At 45.2% G+C, this 15692-nt stretch overlaps 1 protein-coding gene across 11 annotated transcripts in view; it reads right to left on the bottom strand.

Annotated features, from left to right (window-relative positions):
• Positions 1-15692, bottom strand: part of fbrsl1 (fibrosin-like 1) — a 326568-nt gene that overhangs the window by 159603 nt on the left and 151273 nt on the right. For 9 of the 11 annotated variants that reach the window (XM_050050408.1, XM_050050409.1, XM_050050415.1 and 6 more), the window contains exons 3-4: positions 7323-7424; positions 2875-2910 (exon numbers count right to left, since the gene is read on the bottom strand). In XM_050050408.1, coding sequence (XP_049906365.1) covers positions 2875-2910; positions 7323-7424 — 138 coding nt within the window. The remainder of the gene's footprint in view (positions 1-2874; positions 2911-7322; positions 7425-15692) is intronic. The other 2 variants (XM_050050412.1, XM_050050414.1) reach the window with 1 other exon arrangement.

The raw sequence follows: 15692 nt of genomic DNA, 5'->3' as shown, positions 1-15692 counted from the left end.
TTTGGAGTGCTCAAATAAACTGGCCTTTTTCCCGAACGCTACTCTGGTCTCCTGCTTGTGAGTGATTCATTACAATATCGTAACATGGTTTAGATTTCTAAATAAATATTCACCTCGTCGCTAGATAGACCTACTCCTGAAAAACTCGTGTCTGCGCAAGTCCCTATGAGGCCACCGTCATTTACCCGACAGGAGGGGTGAGCGAGAATTTGACCACTGATGTCACAGTTTTCAACGGTTTTCAACCCATTTTACACACTGGTCCTTTAAGACTTTCAATGTTATAACTCTTACTGTCAGTTTTAACGCAGCTGTGTTCAACTTTGCAAGATTAAAAACCACACCCACTATTCTTCAAGCACACTTGAAGATGCCTGTCAGACAAACTGCAATTGAAAAAAAACAAAGAAACAAAAAATTCCATATTTTTCTGCAATCACGTATTGAAATTAGCCATGAGCAGCTCAATTTCAACAAATATTTGCACCAGCCTGCAGAAACTCACATAACTTTCACCACAGTCTTTGTATTCCAGTAGATACAAATTGGAAGCACTTTCGGTACTTGGAAATTGGGATTCAATTACCAACTTTTTGACTCTCACTTCTTGATGCAAGATTCATTAGCTCTTCTTTTAGTTTTGTCTGTCAACAAAATAAGGAGTGAAGAAAATGAGTACTGTCAAGACTGTCAAGGAGACATGTTTCTGCGGAATGTGTGCAGATTATGTACTGTACATGTAGCTTTTTTGTGCAAAAAATGACACCAGCAGACAATACATTCTGTATGTAACTGCCAAGTCATTTTAACACAATATACATTCATTTTCCGTGACCAAAGCATTCTGGTGACTCCACTTTCCCTTTTTCATGAGTCTGGCACTAAAGCCCAGAAACTCCTATACATTCTTGTGTGAACCATTCAAATGAGGCCATTCAAGCCTGGCAGGCAACATAAGAAGGGAGACATATGGAAGCATAAACAAGAAGAGGCGTTATCTCCCATAGAAATAGAAAACAAACTGTCAGGAGAGATTGCCTTTTTTACCTCTTAGTGCCTTGTGACAGATAACCAGCCCACATCCACCAGCATGATTTTTTGATTGTTTGTGGAGAGGCAGAGACAGTAGATGGCGATCAGTGCCAGGGGCCAACCAGAAGATAGCCCTGTCCATGCTATTGGTGGCCGGTGGCGCTGCCTACGCCTGTGTGCCTGCCTTGTTGACCCTCCCACACGTACCCCCCCCCAAACTCACAAACAGACTTCCACCCACATACATAGCTTCTCTCTTCCTCTTCCTCCAGCTATAATGCTCTATGCAGCCTCTGGTCTTCTCCTCTTCCTCCTCCTCCCATACCCACTCAGCCTCTGCCTGGCAGTCCCCTGGAGCCCCCCGACCCCACACCCCATGCCCCCCTCCCCACCCTTCGAAACCATCATACTGTAAAGCCTGAAGCACTTACAGATAAGGAGACCCCAGAAATCAAGCGGGCCCGGCAGCAGAGCAGATTGAGAGTCAGAGCTCAGCACCCAGGAGGTGCCTAGAGGCTACGTACGCTGCAGATAGCACCATCGGATAGCCAGAGAGTGGAGCCAGACAACGTAAAACTTCCTGCCCTCGTTACTGGACTTTTCTTTGCTTGCACAATGCCAATGACCCCACACCACCACCACCAACATCACTGAGCCCCCTCCACCTCCATTTCTGCCCTCTCCCTTCAACTCCTCCCCTCCTCCTTTCAGATGAAGAGAAGGCCTCGTTCCCTGCCGACTCAAACTGACAGCTCGAGCCAAAGGGCTCCACAAGCTTTTTTGGAAGGTCTTGTTTGTTTTCATCCATCTGTGAGTATGCGGCCGCTGGGGAATAGGAATGTGACATGTTCTATTAAAACAAAATCAAAAAAAAAAAAAAAAAGAGAAAAAAAGATCGTACAGAGATCAAGGTCTTTTGAAGTTAAGCTTTGTTCAGCGCTTTAACTGCAGTCCTTTGAGGCAGATTAACGATGACAAACCATTTATAGTTGTTTTGTTTGTCGGGATGATTGCTTCCAAGCTGCAATACGAACTGCCATATGCCACTCATCAGCTAAAAGTAGCACACTTTAAAGAATGTTCCTCTTATTAGTTCCCCTTTAAGCAAAGGACATAAAGGACGACTGCTGTCTCTATTACCCAGAGACTAGACACATCATTGAAACAATGGGAGGGGAAGAGCACAAATTTACGGCTCGAAAAAAGCACTGGGGCAAGGCAACAGATGCTTTCAAGGGATAAAAATAGTCCTGCTCTGACAATTTGTGAGCTATTGTATGTTTGAAAGGATTGGGCTGACGTTTCCCAAGGCATTACTAAATATTCCTCTCGGGCACATTTACCTTGAACAACACATGGTCTATGACAGAAACCATCTCACTTGTACAGTCAGTTGTTTCCAACAAATCATGAGACATGCTTAACTGCTATAGATCCTCCTGAAGGTGTAAATGTACAAGCATCTCTGTGGTGGTGAGAGATTGTATTTATTGCATAGATGCGGGGGCCTTTAAGAGGCTTTTAGGCATATTGTCATATGTGAGCAAAAGGATTCTCCATTGACAGTCACTGGAGGAAGACATAAAACTCTGACAGCCAAATTGCAGCACCGGTGAACGGCGCTGATCGATGCCAATAAAACGAGGCTCTTTTCGCCAAGGTAGCGCAGGACACCTTCCCGCAATTTAATCAGTCAGTCAGCCAGAATTAATGTTCCTAATATCATGATTTCTCCATTACTCTATTTAACATAATTAAAATGTCGAGCGCCGGGGCCATAAAGCGGGTCGTTGGAGATTGTAATTCTGCCGTAAAGCTATGAAGCATGAAAATGCCACTTACCGAGTAGCCGCGGCCTGACAGCGAGTGAGTGGAACTCTGTAGGGAGAGAGAGGAGAACAGGGATGACCTTTAAGGAGCGTTTCACTCGCTGACACAGACATGATGAAGCAGCGCTGCTTTAATATCAATATTCACGTTAACCTTTTACCCGCCCCGCCATGTACACCACGCCCGCACACATCACTCCCACACATTCTGGCCTCCACCATGGGGGTAGCTGAGCGGCACCCGCTCTAAAAACAATCACTCAGATCCTGCTGAGAGACTTAATTTGAGTTGTCATGGAAATACACTGTGGAAAACCTTAATTATTTAGTAAAGTCATAATTAAAATGGTGCAGAATAGTCTTCTATGGCTGTGTGACTGCATTTTAACACAGTGTGACGTACGTGTACATGCTTTACTTAAAACATGATTAAGACTCTGGTATATATAGGGTACCTTATGAGGCAACTGTATGGCTAATGACATGTTCTAATTTTGCCTGTAGACCTTTTGTAGACAACACTTTTTACACTTCTGGTGGTCTTATAAAGCAGGTAATGTGTTGAAATGCAGGTCAAGATGAACTGTCACCGTATATTTGTTTGGATTCACTTGCTCCTGTGCCTTCAAGAGTGCCATCTGACATTGATGGACACATGGGAGTGAATCCATAACCCGCACCAGTAGATAAAGTGATAAAACACACCTTGATATAGAATATATTGTTTTGAGAGCGAGTAACAGCTCAGGTACCCTGCGAGCCGAAGACGTTTGCTTCTCTTCTTACCCGATCTTATAATTTCCAAGTGTTTGTTCTGCTCTCAAAACAAACAGTACTGAATAAGAATAAGGCAACAACAGGCAAGAGATCATTTCTAAAATGCTTTCTACTCTTCACAGGCAAAAAGGCATTATGTCATGTTTATCATTTAAGATTTATTATAAAAGACACTGTTTTAAATATTTTTCCTTTATTATAAAATGGTGTCTGCCACCAATTAGGACCAAACTAACATTCTTCATTATGTTACATTGGTATTAGCCCCTGTTACTCAGGATAAATATCTCTTCACGCATTTAGCGAGGTGCTTTGGTCTATCAAACTCCTCCTGTGCTTTCTAATGCAGTCCCCTAAATGCTGAACAAGAGCAGGATGGAGACAGAAAAAGCTAGGTTTTGTTCTGTTCTCTGGCTCTGTCTGTCAGAGCCCAGCACGAATACCAATCTCCAAATCCCTCCCTCCACTTCCACTTTTCACTTCTTTTATTCCTCTGTCTAGATTGGCAATTTCTCCCCCCCTGGTCTCTGGAGGAGACTTTTCTGCTAGACCAATTTCATCCATAGGTCCACCTTCAATCCAAACAACCTCCCCCACACCTTCACTGCCGCTGCCTCTCTTGTTTTGCACCCTCTCAATACCCCTCATCCATTCTCCCACACCTGCTCTAGGCCTCAGCCCTCATCAACGCCTGTGTGCCCCTCTGATTCGCAGGACGGCTCCTGCGGTGACGATTAGGGAGGAGTCCCACCGCGAACCGGAAAGCAGGCTCTGCGGGAATCAAAAGGCTATTCCCGCTCTGCTCAACCTCTCTGCTGCCTTTACTACTGCGACCAGAGAGGAGGCCAGAAGAGAGGGGAGGAAGAAGTGCACAGAAGGCAAAATCTATAGGGCCAAAAGTGTGTTCCAGTGACAATGTGGTCTGTTGTCTGCGTGTGTGTGCATGTTGTGAGTGCACTTAGATATATGTGTATATGCATGTGTTTTGTGTGTGTGAGTGCATATGTGCATAGGTGGTGGGAGGCCAAGGCCATTTGGAATTAGCCTTACTATGTAGAGTTCATTCAACTTGGAGCATTCTGAGCAGAAAGAGAGGCTTATTTAAATGATAATGAGGGACAATCCATTGGATTTAGTGCCGGTGAAGGGAGGAAAAGAGGGGAGGGAAAGGGGGGGATCCATTAAAACGCCAGCGGTTCATAAGCCATAGGGTCGGCATCCAGCTAAACACTCTCTCTTAAAAGCCATTATACATGGCTCTCAATGGATTTCTGCAGCGCTTAGGACTTCAAAAGGATTTAAGAACCCGCCCCAGAGAGGGAGTGTGGGGGAGGGAGCAGAACGAGTGTGTGTGTGTGTGTGTGTGTGTGTGTGCCAATGCGTGTGCCTGTGTGTGTGTGTGTGTGCATGTGTGGTGGTTATGGTGGTTGGTGGCGAGAGGGATGGGGCGGATGCTGGCGGCATTTAAGGGTTAACTAAACAGCCCTGGAGAAGAGAAATGTTGCTAAATCCGCCCCCTAATCCTCTCCCCATTTCCATGCCCCCTCCTCCACTCTCCATACAAAAAAAAAAAGGAAAGAAAAAAGAAAAACATGGCGACAAGAGGGGAGGGTCCAGTCCATCTTCTCCCATCCCAGACTATTGGTTTTTGTCGTTGCGGGGAGGCCAAGAGGCGGGCCAATCAGAGCTCGATGAAGCATGATGAGGAAAGGGATGCAAACATGTATGCCCTCTGTGGCAGATCAGGTGGCTGGGTGGGTTTGGGTACATGTGGGTGGGTGTGGGTGGATACAGGAGGGTGTGGGAGGCCCTGACAACACCACACAACTGCCGCCCTCTTCTCCGCAGGACACAGATGCAGTGCAACCCCCCACCCCCCACCCCCCTTCACCACCTCATATTTCCCTAATCCCTGTGTGGCTTAGTGCCGGGGCCCCACTGCACCGCAGGCACAATTACCTAGTCAAAATAAACAGATAAAGACCCAACCATGGCAATGAACAAACAGCATCCCCTGCAATTTTTTTTTTACCCCCTGCTCCTAAATTGATGCATGACTGTTTTTACAGGCGGGCAGGCGGGCGCGTCCACATGTCGCATTTGTCTCTATTTCCTTTGGCGGTAAGACAAGAGAAATCCATTTTACTCGTTGCAGACGCGGCATCATTAGTTAAGAGCTCTTAAAGCTGGGGAGCCACTTTGATGTGGTGGAGCGTGTTTTACGAAAATTAGCAGTGCTCTCAGTGCGGTGGCGTAGACTTCATGAAGCTGAAAAATAAGAAATATAGAGGAGACAGCGACAGAGTGTTGGTGAGGAACCTCGCTGCGTGTATCTTGTCCAGGCCTTGACTGAGTGGAACACAACAGCCAGCAGAGAGAGGGGACAGACACACAGACAGAAAGAGGAAGACGAAGGTAAAGACAGGCAGAGGGGGGGAGAGAGATGGAGAGATATGGATGCCGTGGCTACAACGATCAGCGTCTGTGCACCATTTATTTGGCAGCAGATTAGAGAGACATGCCACATCTAACACCGTCGGCGATTACAGCGTGCAATTTTCAACAGTGCCCCCCCTCCCACCTCCATCACCACAACCACCACCACTTCCACCCTCACTCTACCACCCTCCTCATCCATGCCCCCCCCTCTTCTCTGTGCTTGTCGTATATCCCTGTCAGAGCTGTCAACCGGCTTCGGTCTTTTATCTGACAAGCCCGCCTCTTCCCCCTGACTTTTTCATTAAAAGACAGCCTTTTACACAAATTCAAGAGAAATGGTATGAGGGGAAGAGGGGGGACAGTGCACGAGAGAAACAGAGCAGCAAGGCTTAGAGAAAAGAGGATGAAGATGGGAGAAATTAGACTTTTTTTTTTCATCAAGCTGGATTTTCAATTGGAATGCTGAATAGCTTAAAACAATGTATTTAATAAGTTCATTAAAATCTTTTTCCTTCCATCACTTTACCCCTGCTGGAAAAGGGAGCTGCATATTTTCCTTCCTCCTCTTTCTCTCCCTCTCTCCTTCTGCTTTCGTCAGCTAAATGAACAGTCTGATTGAATTTCGTTAGGTTTGGGAGGTCTGCTTGACAGGCATTAGTTAGGAAGCATATTTCTACATTCATTTAAAATGAGCCGCTTGGGATTTTGCATAAATTCTCATTACTTCCCCTGTATCTAAATTGCATTATTTCATCCCTTATGCTGAACCAATGCCTGGCCTCCATTTTCCTTTACCACCTACTCATCCTCTAAATGGGCTGGCATATGGATGCCGGCGCAGCAATAATTGGAACAGTTTCTTTAACTCATTCCACTCTGGGGTTGGCGAGGTCAGCCCACACCTGGCTGAACTGCGTTAGGTCATGTCTACATTTAACCGCGGCATGCTTTAAATAATGCCAGGCCAACAAGGTGATGCTGTGTGACCGGCCTAATCATTTCCTGTCTCTGTGCTGCCAGCCAACCAGTCTTTTTCCCAACACACAAGGGATTTATGAGGTGATAGCTGGAAACAGCAGGAGCTACTGCACCAGCTGCTCTCTGATCTCAGCCTCAATGTTGCTGTCGCCCGCCCGCTCTCTATATCCCACCTCAGGGGTCCCCTGCCTTGGCCTGTGAAAGTTGATAGCCTTGCCCGCCGTAGGAGGTATGTGAAAAGGGGAAAGGTCTTATCTGAGGACTCACCTCACTGAGCTGCTCCTTGGAGTTGCTCCTGTGCGGTCGGCTGAGCTCCTGCACCGTCTCGTCCTCACTGACTTTGACCGGACGAAGCGCTAAAGGTTTGATCTGCAGGGGACACAAAACAGGGGACATTTTCAAATCATGTCCTTACCTCATGAACCAAACCACTATGCTCCCAACTACGTAGTATACCCTGAGAGGCAGTTACTTTTCAGACATTTGAGAGGCATAAAGTATAATCCTAAAAGCTGCTCTGATGTAACAGTAAATCACTGCAGAGTGGCTTATTACTTTCATAAAATGGCAAGGAGAAAGATTCAAACTGTTATATACTAAAAGACCATGCCAGCGTCTTTTGCCTCTTAAATACAAATGACATGGGCTTTACATCAATGTAAACACCATAGGCTTATTTGGATTTTGTCTATAGCTGCATGAAACCCCCAGGAAATAAAACCCCACACAATGGTATTAAGAAAAGGACAACAGAAATGTAGGCTACATACAAATGCTAAAACACCAGTACAGTTATTTTTCTACTGATGTATCTTTAATTAGTAGAAAAGCTCCTAATATTAATTATCTATAATTAAATAGTTGTATGCCATCATAATAGCCGAATCATTAAATCTTAATCCATCCACCAACACAGCGTTTTAAAAATAGGTAATTCATTTGGTTTCTTGTTAAAACCAGCAGCAGTTGATGTGGTATGTCTTAGATTGAGCATTGATCTTGAAATCTGCTCTCACACATAAACAAATTTGTGTTCAATTGTACAAGCTTCAAGCTTGATGCAGCCACTGAGGACTGGAACTATCCATTTTATATCAGAAGTTCAGACACCACAAAACAATAGTACTGTTTAAACCAGAGGGACACAAAACAAAGTTCCAGATGACGTCAGTATTTCTGTCACTCACTGGGATCTACCAACTCCACAAGTCAGGTATTTATGCGTAACAATACAACATAACAACAATGGCTTCAACTGACTTTCAATGGGCCATGGTCCTTCTATTCTGTCAAACACAAAGTCACAGCTCAGTGTCGGTTTGTGCTTTGGATAAATGCAAAGCAGAACTGGCTGTAGCATTAACACCTGCAACCCCAAACCTTGACCAGCTGTTGGTAGCCATACCGAGCTGTTAACCACAGTTTTTTCTTTCAATCAATGTTATTGTTATACTCTAACATCACTAAGGCTGCCCTGGAAAGTCTGAGATTCAAATTATCAGTCAGAGACCCCTTCAAGGCTAGCAGTGTTTTCTCAAAAAAAAAAAAAAATCATTATTATTTTTTTTTTTTAAAAAAGGGTGTGCCAATCACTGTGCCTTTCGGTCCCCTAAATTGTGCTTCAACTCTACACAGAGCCTACACCGTTTACACATTTATACTACATTTATACACCGTTTACACATTTATACACATTTGTACCACATTTATACGTGGTGTGTCTGTGTCACTCTGCAGGTACAGTACACCTTGAAAACAATAGTTTTGGTGGGGTTTCTGTGAAGTGTTGTGAAGTTTAGTTGATTCAAAACACATCCAAAACACACATTAAACATGGCTTAATAGTGACAATGTCAAACACAAATACAAAATCTGGCTTCCAGTGACTTGCAAGATTCACAGACAAAACACTTGTCTTTTGCTGGACACATTTTCCTCACAAATACAACATGCTAATGTTTTTAGCACAAGCCCATGGCATTTTACACTGTATAAATTAGCCTAGCGGCTAGCAGAGATTTCCTCTACTCATACACTATTTTGTTGAGGCTTTATTTTGTTCACAGTTTATCTATTTTTTCTGTTGAATACACGTAAATAAGAGCTTTGTTTCCACTGAGGGAAATGGTTTTCAGCTTACAAAAATGGACAGGAGGTCTACCGCGCTGGGATGTGTAGTTACAATTTCTGGGGAAGTGTCAGGCTACGGCATAGGCTTTGTGTCTATGCCGACGGTTCGGCGTCGATTTGACACAGATGTATAAATCCCGCTTGACTGGTCAGGCCCCAAGATAGGGTAATCTTCTTCCCTCTGCTTAAAGGTGGTGACTTTACAGCTCACAGCAACTTATTACTACACAGTCTCTGGCTTTAATTTGATATCTAGAGTCAGCAAAAAACGCTGTTCCACATTTTTGATGAATTGTTAGCGTAATTAGCCAACATTAACTCAGAGGGCTAACTTGGCTTGTTTAATATATTATGTGAATGTCGCTGTCACCCTGAATGTCTAAACCCCAAACCCCATTCAAAGTCTCAAACTTTATATGACAGTAAAGGAACAAACAGTTAAACATTCGTACTGAACAGCCAAATCTGACTTACAGAGTCTGGTACAGCCCTAAAGACCATGTTTTACACATATGATAATTAGTGCCCTCATATGACACAAACACCACATACAGTGTAAAAATAGAATGTTCCTGAACAGGTAGCGTCAGTATGATGTCAGGGTCCACCACTGAATACTGTCTTAATCCCCATCCATTCCACAATCGAAGCGATGCCACATTCACAAGCTAACTTCACCAGTAAAAAAAAGTTCCTTCTGGTCAGTGACAAGAAAGAAGCTAAACAATAAACATACTTCCACAGCTGCCAATACAACATTTCAAATAAAAGGATTATGCTTTAATTTTCTGGTCATGAAAATAAATAAATAAATAAAAATCTAATACTGGCACAAAATATTATCAGCAGCTTAAATGTACAAATGGCAGTGTCTGCATTCAGCCACCCACATGATGGTAACCCTAATGCAAACCTGGATGGGTTGTTTTATTGCAGGCCATCAAGACCCACAGTTGGCATGCATTCAAATTCCCAGCCAGATGGGAGGTTGGCGAGCTCAGCAAGGAGGACTATGTGCTGGTGCAGCACCAGCCAATCACAGTGTCCCGTGCTGCTTCCCCACCTTGGAGTACAGTGGCGATGGCCGCGGGGTGTAATCCATTTGACTAGCAGTTTGCATGTAGCAGCTCCCCTGGTGGCGCGCACGGTGGCTGGCCCCGTTCTCCTGATCTCCACTGTAATTTAAGCAGATCACTGCTACAATTAACCTTTCCCGGTAAATATCAATTATGGCCCCCGGCTGGGCTAGAATTAAAAGGGTCATCAGCTAATCTGACAGGTCCTGTACGCTACCACCTGGCTGGGAGAGAGGGAGGGAGGCAAGGCGGCAGAGAGAGAGTGTTTGTCTACCCTCGTGCCCACCAGCTCACATGCCAAGTAGACACAATTCCCTTTTAATTACCCTGCCGCCGCCAGGGCAAGCATGCTGATTGGCCAAGGGGCATTAGCAGTGCACTGAGGTCAACAGTGACAGGACGGGGGTGGGGTGAGGTGGGGTGACTGTGGCAAAGAGGAGGAGGGAGCTGCCGCCAAGCAATCAGGGTGTAGAGATGGAAGGAAGAGAAACCTGGCAGGTGGGCCTAATCAGGTTTGACTTCCACCTCTACTCCCCTCTCCCTCTGCCTCTCTCGCTCTCGCTCGACTAGCTGTCAGCCTAATCACTCCTTGAATCTCAAAATAGATGGTGGCCTTTTTGATTTCCTTCTCTCAAGGAGAGCACAAAGAGAGCAATCCTCCTTGGCAGGCAGGCAGGCAGGCATGGAGGCAGAAACAGAGCGTCAAGGTACAGTCGCCGTCACGTCGCCGTCAAGTGCAGCCGTTGATTACTTTGTTTACCCAGCATCAGTGTTGCTGACAAATTCCTGAAGGCGCCCAAAGTGTTTCCGTCTCCTCCAGGGCCTGCGGCTACATTACCCAGTCAGCAATCAACTTGGCTATTGATCAGAGCACAGCGTCTAATTAGCCGCCTAGGTTAATGATGAAGCGTGCGAGGACCGTTCCCCGAGCCGCTGTTCGACGGGACAGGAGAGCAATTGATCTAGGCAGGAATTCACCAACTCTGACAAAAGATTGGCAACCCTGACTGCCTGTGATTAAGGCAGGGACTAATTTCCTGTCTGGGGAGGTGTTTAATTGGCCCTAAGCTCCCAACTGTACAGCTTTCATGTGTTGTTTTTTCCTTTTTGTGTACTCATTAATGTTAAAGGACAAGTTAGTGAGCTTGAGGGTGGGGCTAATGGTCTCTGCTGAGATGTAACTGGTTGCAAATGGTGACACAGTTCAAGGTCATAATGCCTCTTCACTATGCTTGAAGTAATTTTCCAGGCAGCCTTGAGGGAGCAGTTCTTGGCCACCTGGCTGTTTTAAGTAGTTTTTTTGTGTGTGGATTAAGTTTGTTTACATTGAAGGTTTGACCCATGCAGTATTGGGACAAGGTTAATCAGGTTGAAGCAGCAAGTGAATGTGGTTAATCTGTGCGTGGTTGGGTGGGGGGTAGTTTGACTTAAGACGACAGATAGCTGAGACGTAGAGAAACATAGCTAAGTAAGGGCCTGTGTTTTACATGAATAATGTACTGGAAATTAGCTCCATTAGTCTCGGTATTGAACATGTCTGCAGTCCCTCTCTGGAGGCTGCCGCTCTGTGCTCTTTAATTATCTTCAAAGGGCCCTCCAGCATCTTAATTTCCCCCCAAGTTGAGTAGTGCCGACTTGGGTCTGCTCATTTATACTACTCTAACCCTGGGTGAAGTCACAAAGCCCGGCTGCTGAGGAAGGGCTAGTCGAGGCATCGATGGAGACAGTAGAGGTTCACATCAGTTCATGCTAGGCTTGGCTAACTTTCCCTTTTATTTTCCCTCTTCCTCACTCTCCTTGCAGTGTCGATCAATCTGCAGCCTGTCAGCAGGGTACTGGCTAGAGGCTGGCGGGTGATGCTTTGTTGTCCTGCTCCTTTGATCCTACCTCCTTCACCTTGCAGGGGGTTTCAGAGGGAGGGCATCGGATGGCTGCACGGTCTCCCACGTTTTTCCTCCTTTAATAAGAGAAACTGTTAGTCCTGACCTCGCTTTTCCTCTCCTTGCTCCAGCTCCTCTTACTCTGCCTCATCTCTCCCTAGCCTGCCGTCACCTGTCAACAGCGCTCAGGGAGGCTGTGCCTCAGCCTTGTCCCAGTGTCAATCCTCATTACCCTAGGATCTTGGACCTTGCCCCCCGCCCGCCTCTTCCTTTCTGGCTGCCTTGATGCTCTTCTCCTCCACACTTCCACGCTCAAATCCGCTCTCAGGGCGGGGAGGAGACGAGGGGCAATACAGGGAAGGTAGGACTGAAGAGGACGGATACAGATCCTTCCTCTAATTTGTTCTGAAAAGTGTCCTGCGCAAAGGACCCTCACCCCCATTAACCCAGCGACAGGCTGCTACCGCTGCTCTGGGAGGCATCAGCAGTATGTGTATGTATGTGTGTGTGTGTGTGTGTGTATGTGAGTGGGGCCCGGTGGTGCGGCGGGCGAAGGCACCTCAGCGCTCTGTGCCGGGCTCCGGCACCGGCTCAATCTATCGGCTCATTATCCCCCCCGCCCAGGCTGGGGTGCAGACAAGTGCACTTTAGGGCCACAGGCCAAATTGATTCATCTGCCTTCATTTTCTTCAGGCTCAGAAGTGGCAGCTGCTCGGAGGCAGGGGGAAGGAGCTATAAGATGGTGAGAGACAGAGACGAGAAAGAGGGAAGGAGAGAAAGAGAGGGTCTGGGATAGAGTGAGATGAAGGAGGGAGGCATCAAGAGGAAGAGGTGTTCCTGGCTTTGTTCCTCATCCATGTCTCATTTCACTTTTCTCTCCTCCTCCTCCTCCTCCCTTTTCTCTCTCTCTCACTTTACAGCACAACCAACACCTCCCTCCCTTGAAATCGCTATCAAGACGTGCACTCACTCCCCCACCAAGTCCCAAGTTGGAAATTAGCCCAAGGACAAGCTAGTGGATTTACTACAGGGAGAGCAAATGGATTTTTGCTTTTATTTTGACGAGTCCCAGTGTATCCATTAAGCCTTTTAATCATACATTATTCATAGAGCTCGCCTTATAATAAATGACCACATAAAAGAGGTACACATATTATACAAGGCCTAAAATGCCCCCATAACTCTCTCTCCTAGTGCACTCAGAACTACATCACATTTGTAAGCTGGTTCACAAATATGAGCCTGTGAAATCGCAGCAAGATGGCGTTTCTATTCAAAGCAATGACACCAGGACACGACAAGAGTTGGCAGATTAAAAGCAACACTTGCGTACAAATGGGGTACGGAGCAAACAAATTAGAGGGCGTGACCTATTAGCCATTCGGCATGTGTCCTGCACACAAAATTGCAGTGCACAATGCTACACAGTGTAAAGCTAACTGGGGTGGCCACCGCGACCGCCCAACACTGTAACAAAGCAGTCAACCTGAAAGCGAAGCCGCTTACTCGGCCTGATTCCCAGCCAACGGGGACCTCTGGAGAGCCTGAGTGTCCCGCAGGGCCCCGTCTGGAACAGATGAACTGGGGAGAGGAGCACTCCCCGTGGGCCCGAGGTCTCTCCAATCACTCTCACCATATGCCTCCTGGGGGAGTGAGGGAACAAGGCAAAAGAGGAGGAAGAGGGGGAGGGGAAGTGCACCTGCTCCAAAATACGAACCCATCCCTCAGCACCTGTCCCGGGGGTTCACTGACAACTGCGACCAACAGACACACACACACCTCACCTGTCAGCCAGGACCATAGGAACAGTATCTGCCCTGCACTGATAAGCACAAGGCCTTACAGCAGAAACACCCCAGACCCCTCCTCTTCCCCCCGACTCCCACTCCAAGGCAAGCGCTTCTCAGAGCTACCAACAACAATTAGGCCGATGATGTCAAAATGCTAATGATGTTATTGGAAGGAAAGCAAGGCAGCGATGCTGGTGATCTGCGTTTTGCTCTTCATTGCCGGAGCCAACATTATGCAGATCTTCCTCCTCTCTTGTTGCTCTGCAAGAAATGCACAGCTTTGATTTCTGTGTACACTATTAGCGTTGAAAGCAGTGAGTGCATTTTGCAAAAGATTTATGCATGCTAACAAGAAAAATTCAAATGGCGCTCACTTTGGAGGTTGTACTTTAATTTTTTTTTTTTTTTTTTTAAACTCAATGATTATTTGCTAGTCAAAGTTCACTTTGGCTTTCAAAAAAGAGGGCGCATACAAAGTCACAGTGAAACAACTTTAGGTTGTGGTACATGCCACTGGAAATGCCACAATTGCACTAAGTGGTCAGCAAAACCTTTTGGAGATTAAGAGAGAGAATGATTTATTCATTCCTTTTCAAGTGTGCGCTGCTGTACCTCTCAATGCTGTAATTATCTCAGCAGACCTTTCAATCACCAGGAGTATTTTCAAGGTAATGGGGAGGCATTGAAAAAAAAGACAAAATACATGTGTATGTTCTTAACCCCTAAATAGCTAATGCAGTGTTAACAATAAAGAAGGTTAAAAAAAAAAGAAAAAAGAATGTGTTGCATACATGTTAATTTGAATTGACTGATTGATTATGCATGATAGCTTTTTGCATGCACCCCAAACTTCATTCTTTCATAATTAATGTTGTTTACACACAACTTCAGAACCTCATTAGCATTCCATATGCATATCTTTCAAACAGAGAAGTGCCACTGATGTGAACTATAACACTAATGATAAATGCTGCTACAGAATAAAAATAATTTAATGCTATTAGTTGACTGGTTAAGGTACAAATGAGTGACTGCTGTGCGGTGCTCCCAATCATCACTGCCATGCTAATAGTGGTAATGTTAGCTTATAATGTTAGCTTATATTTAATCAGGTTAGAAGTAATTTCCGTAATGGCTCAATCAATCAAAAATACTTCCACCAAATGAATTACAACAGAGTCTTTTAAAGGAGAACAAGTCATCAAGATGGAACTGAAATACTTTATTTGTGTAACTGTATGGGCAGCATCATATAAGCCTAAATTTTTTTCTCAGTCATTTATCTTTTTATTTTATTGTTTTGTATTTTTTTTAATTCTTCATTTTAATTTTCTCTACTTCCACTATTACTGCTATTTTTCCACTGTAAAACATATTAACATTGTAGAAATGCTTTAAGTATGAACAACGTCATATGTAATCAAATGTAAATGTATGTTAACTTCCACAACTGCAATAAAGTATGAAAAAAAAACAAAACAACAACAACAAAAAAAAACCAAAACATGGAACTTAAGTATTAAAACTGAATGCTGCCTTTAAAGGGCCAGTGTGTAAAATGGGTTGAAAACAGTGACATCAGTGGTCAAATTCTAGATTGCAGGGCTTACTCGCTCACCCCTCTGGGCCTCGTAGGGACAAAAAGCCTTGAGCACGAGTTTTTCTGGAGTAGGTCTATCTAGCGACGAGGTGAATATTTATTTAGAAATCTAAACCATGTTACGATATTGTAATGAATCCCTCACGAGCAGGAGACCAGAG

Source organism: Epinephelus moara, chromosome 8, assembly GCF_006386435.1.
Source record: "Epinephelus moara isolate mb chromosome 8, YSFRI_EMoa_1.0, whole genome shotgun sequence".
Taxonomy (NCBI): Eukaryota; Metazoa; Chordata; class Actinopteri; order Perciformes; family Serranidae; genus Epinephelus; species Epinephelus moara.
This window is presented reverse-complemented; position numbering and strand designations above follow the sequence as displayed.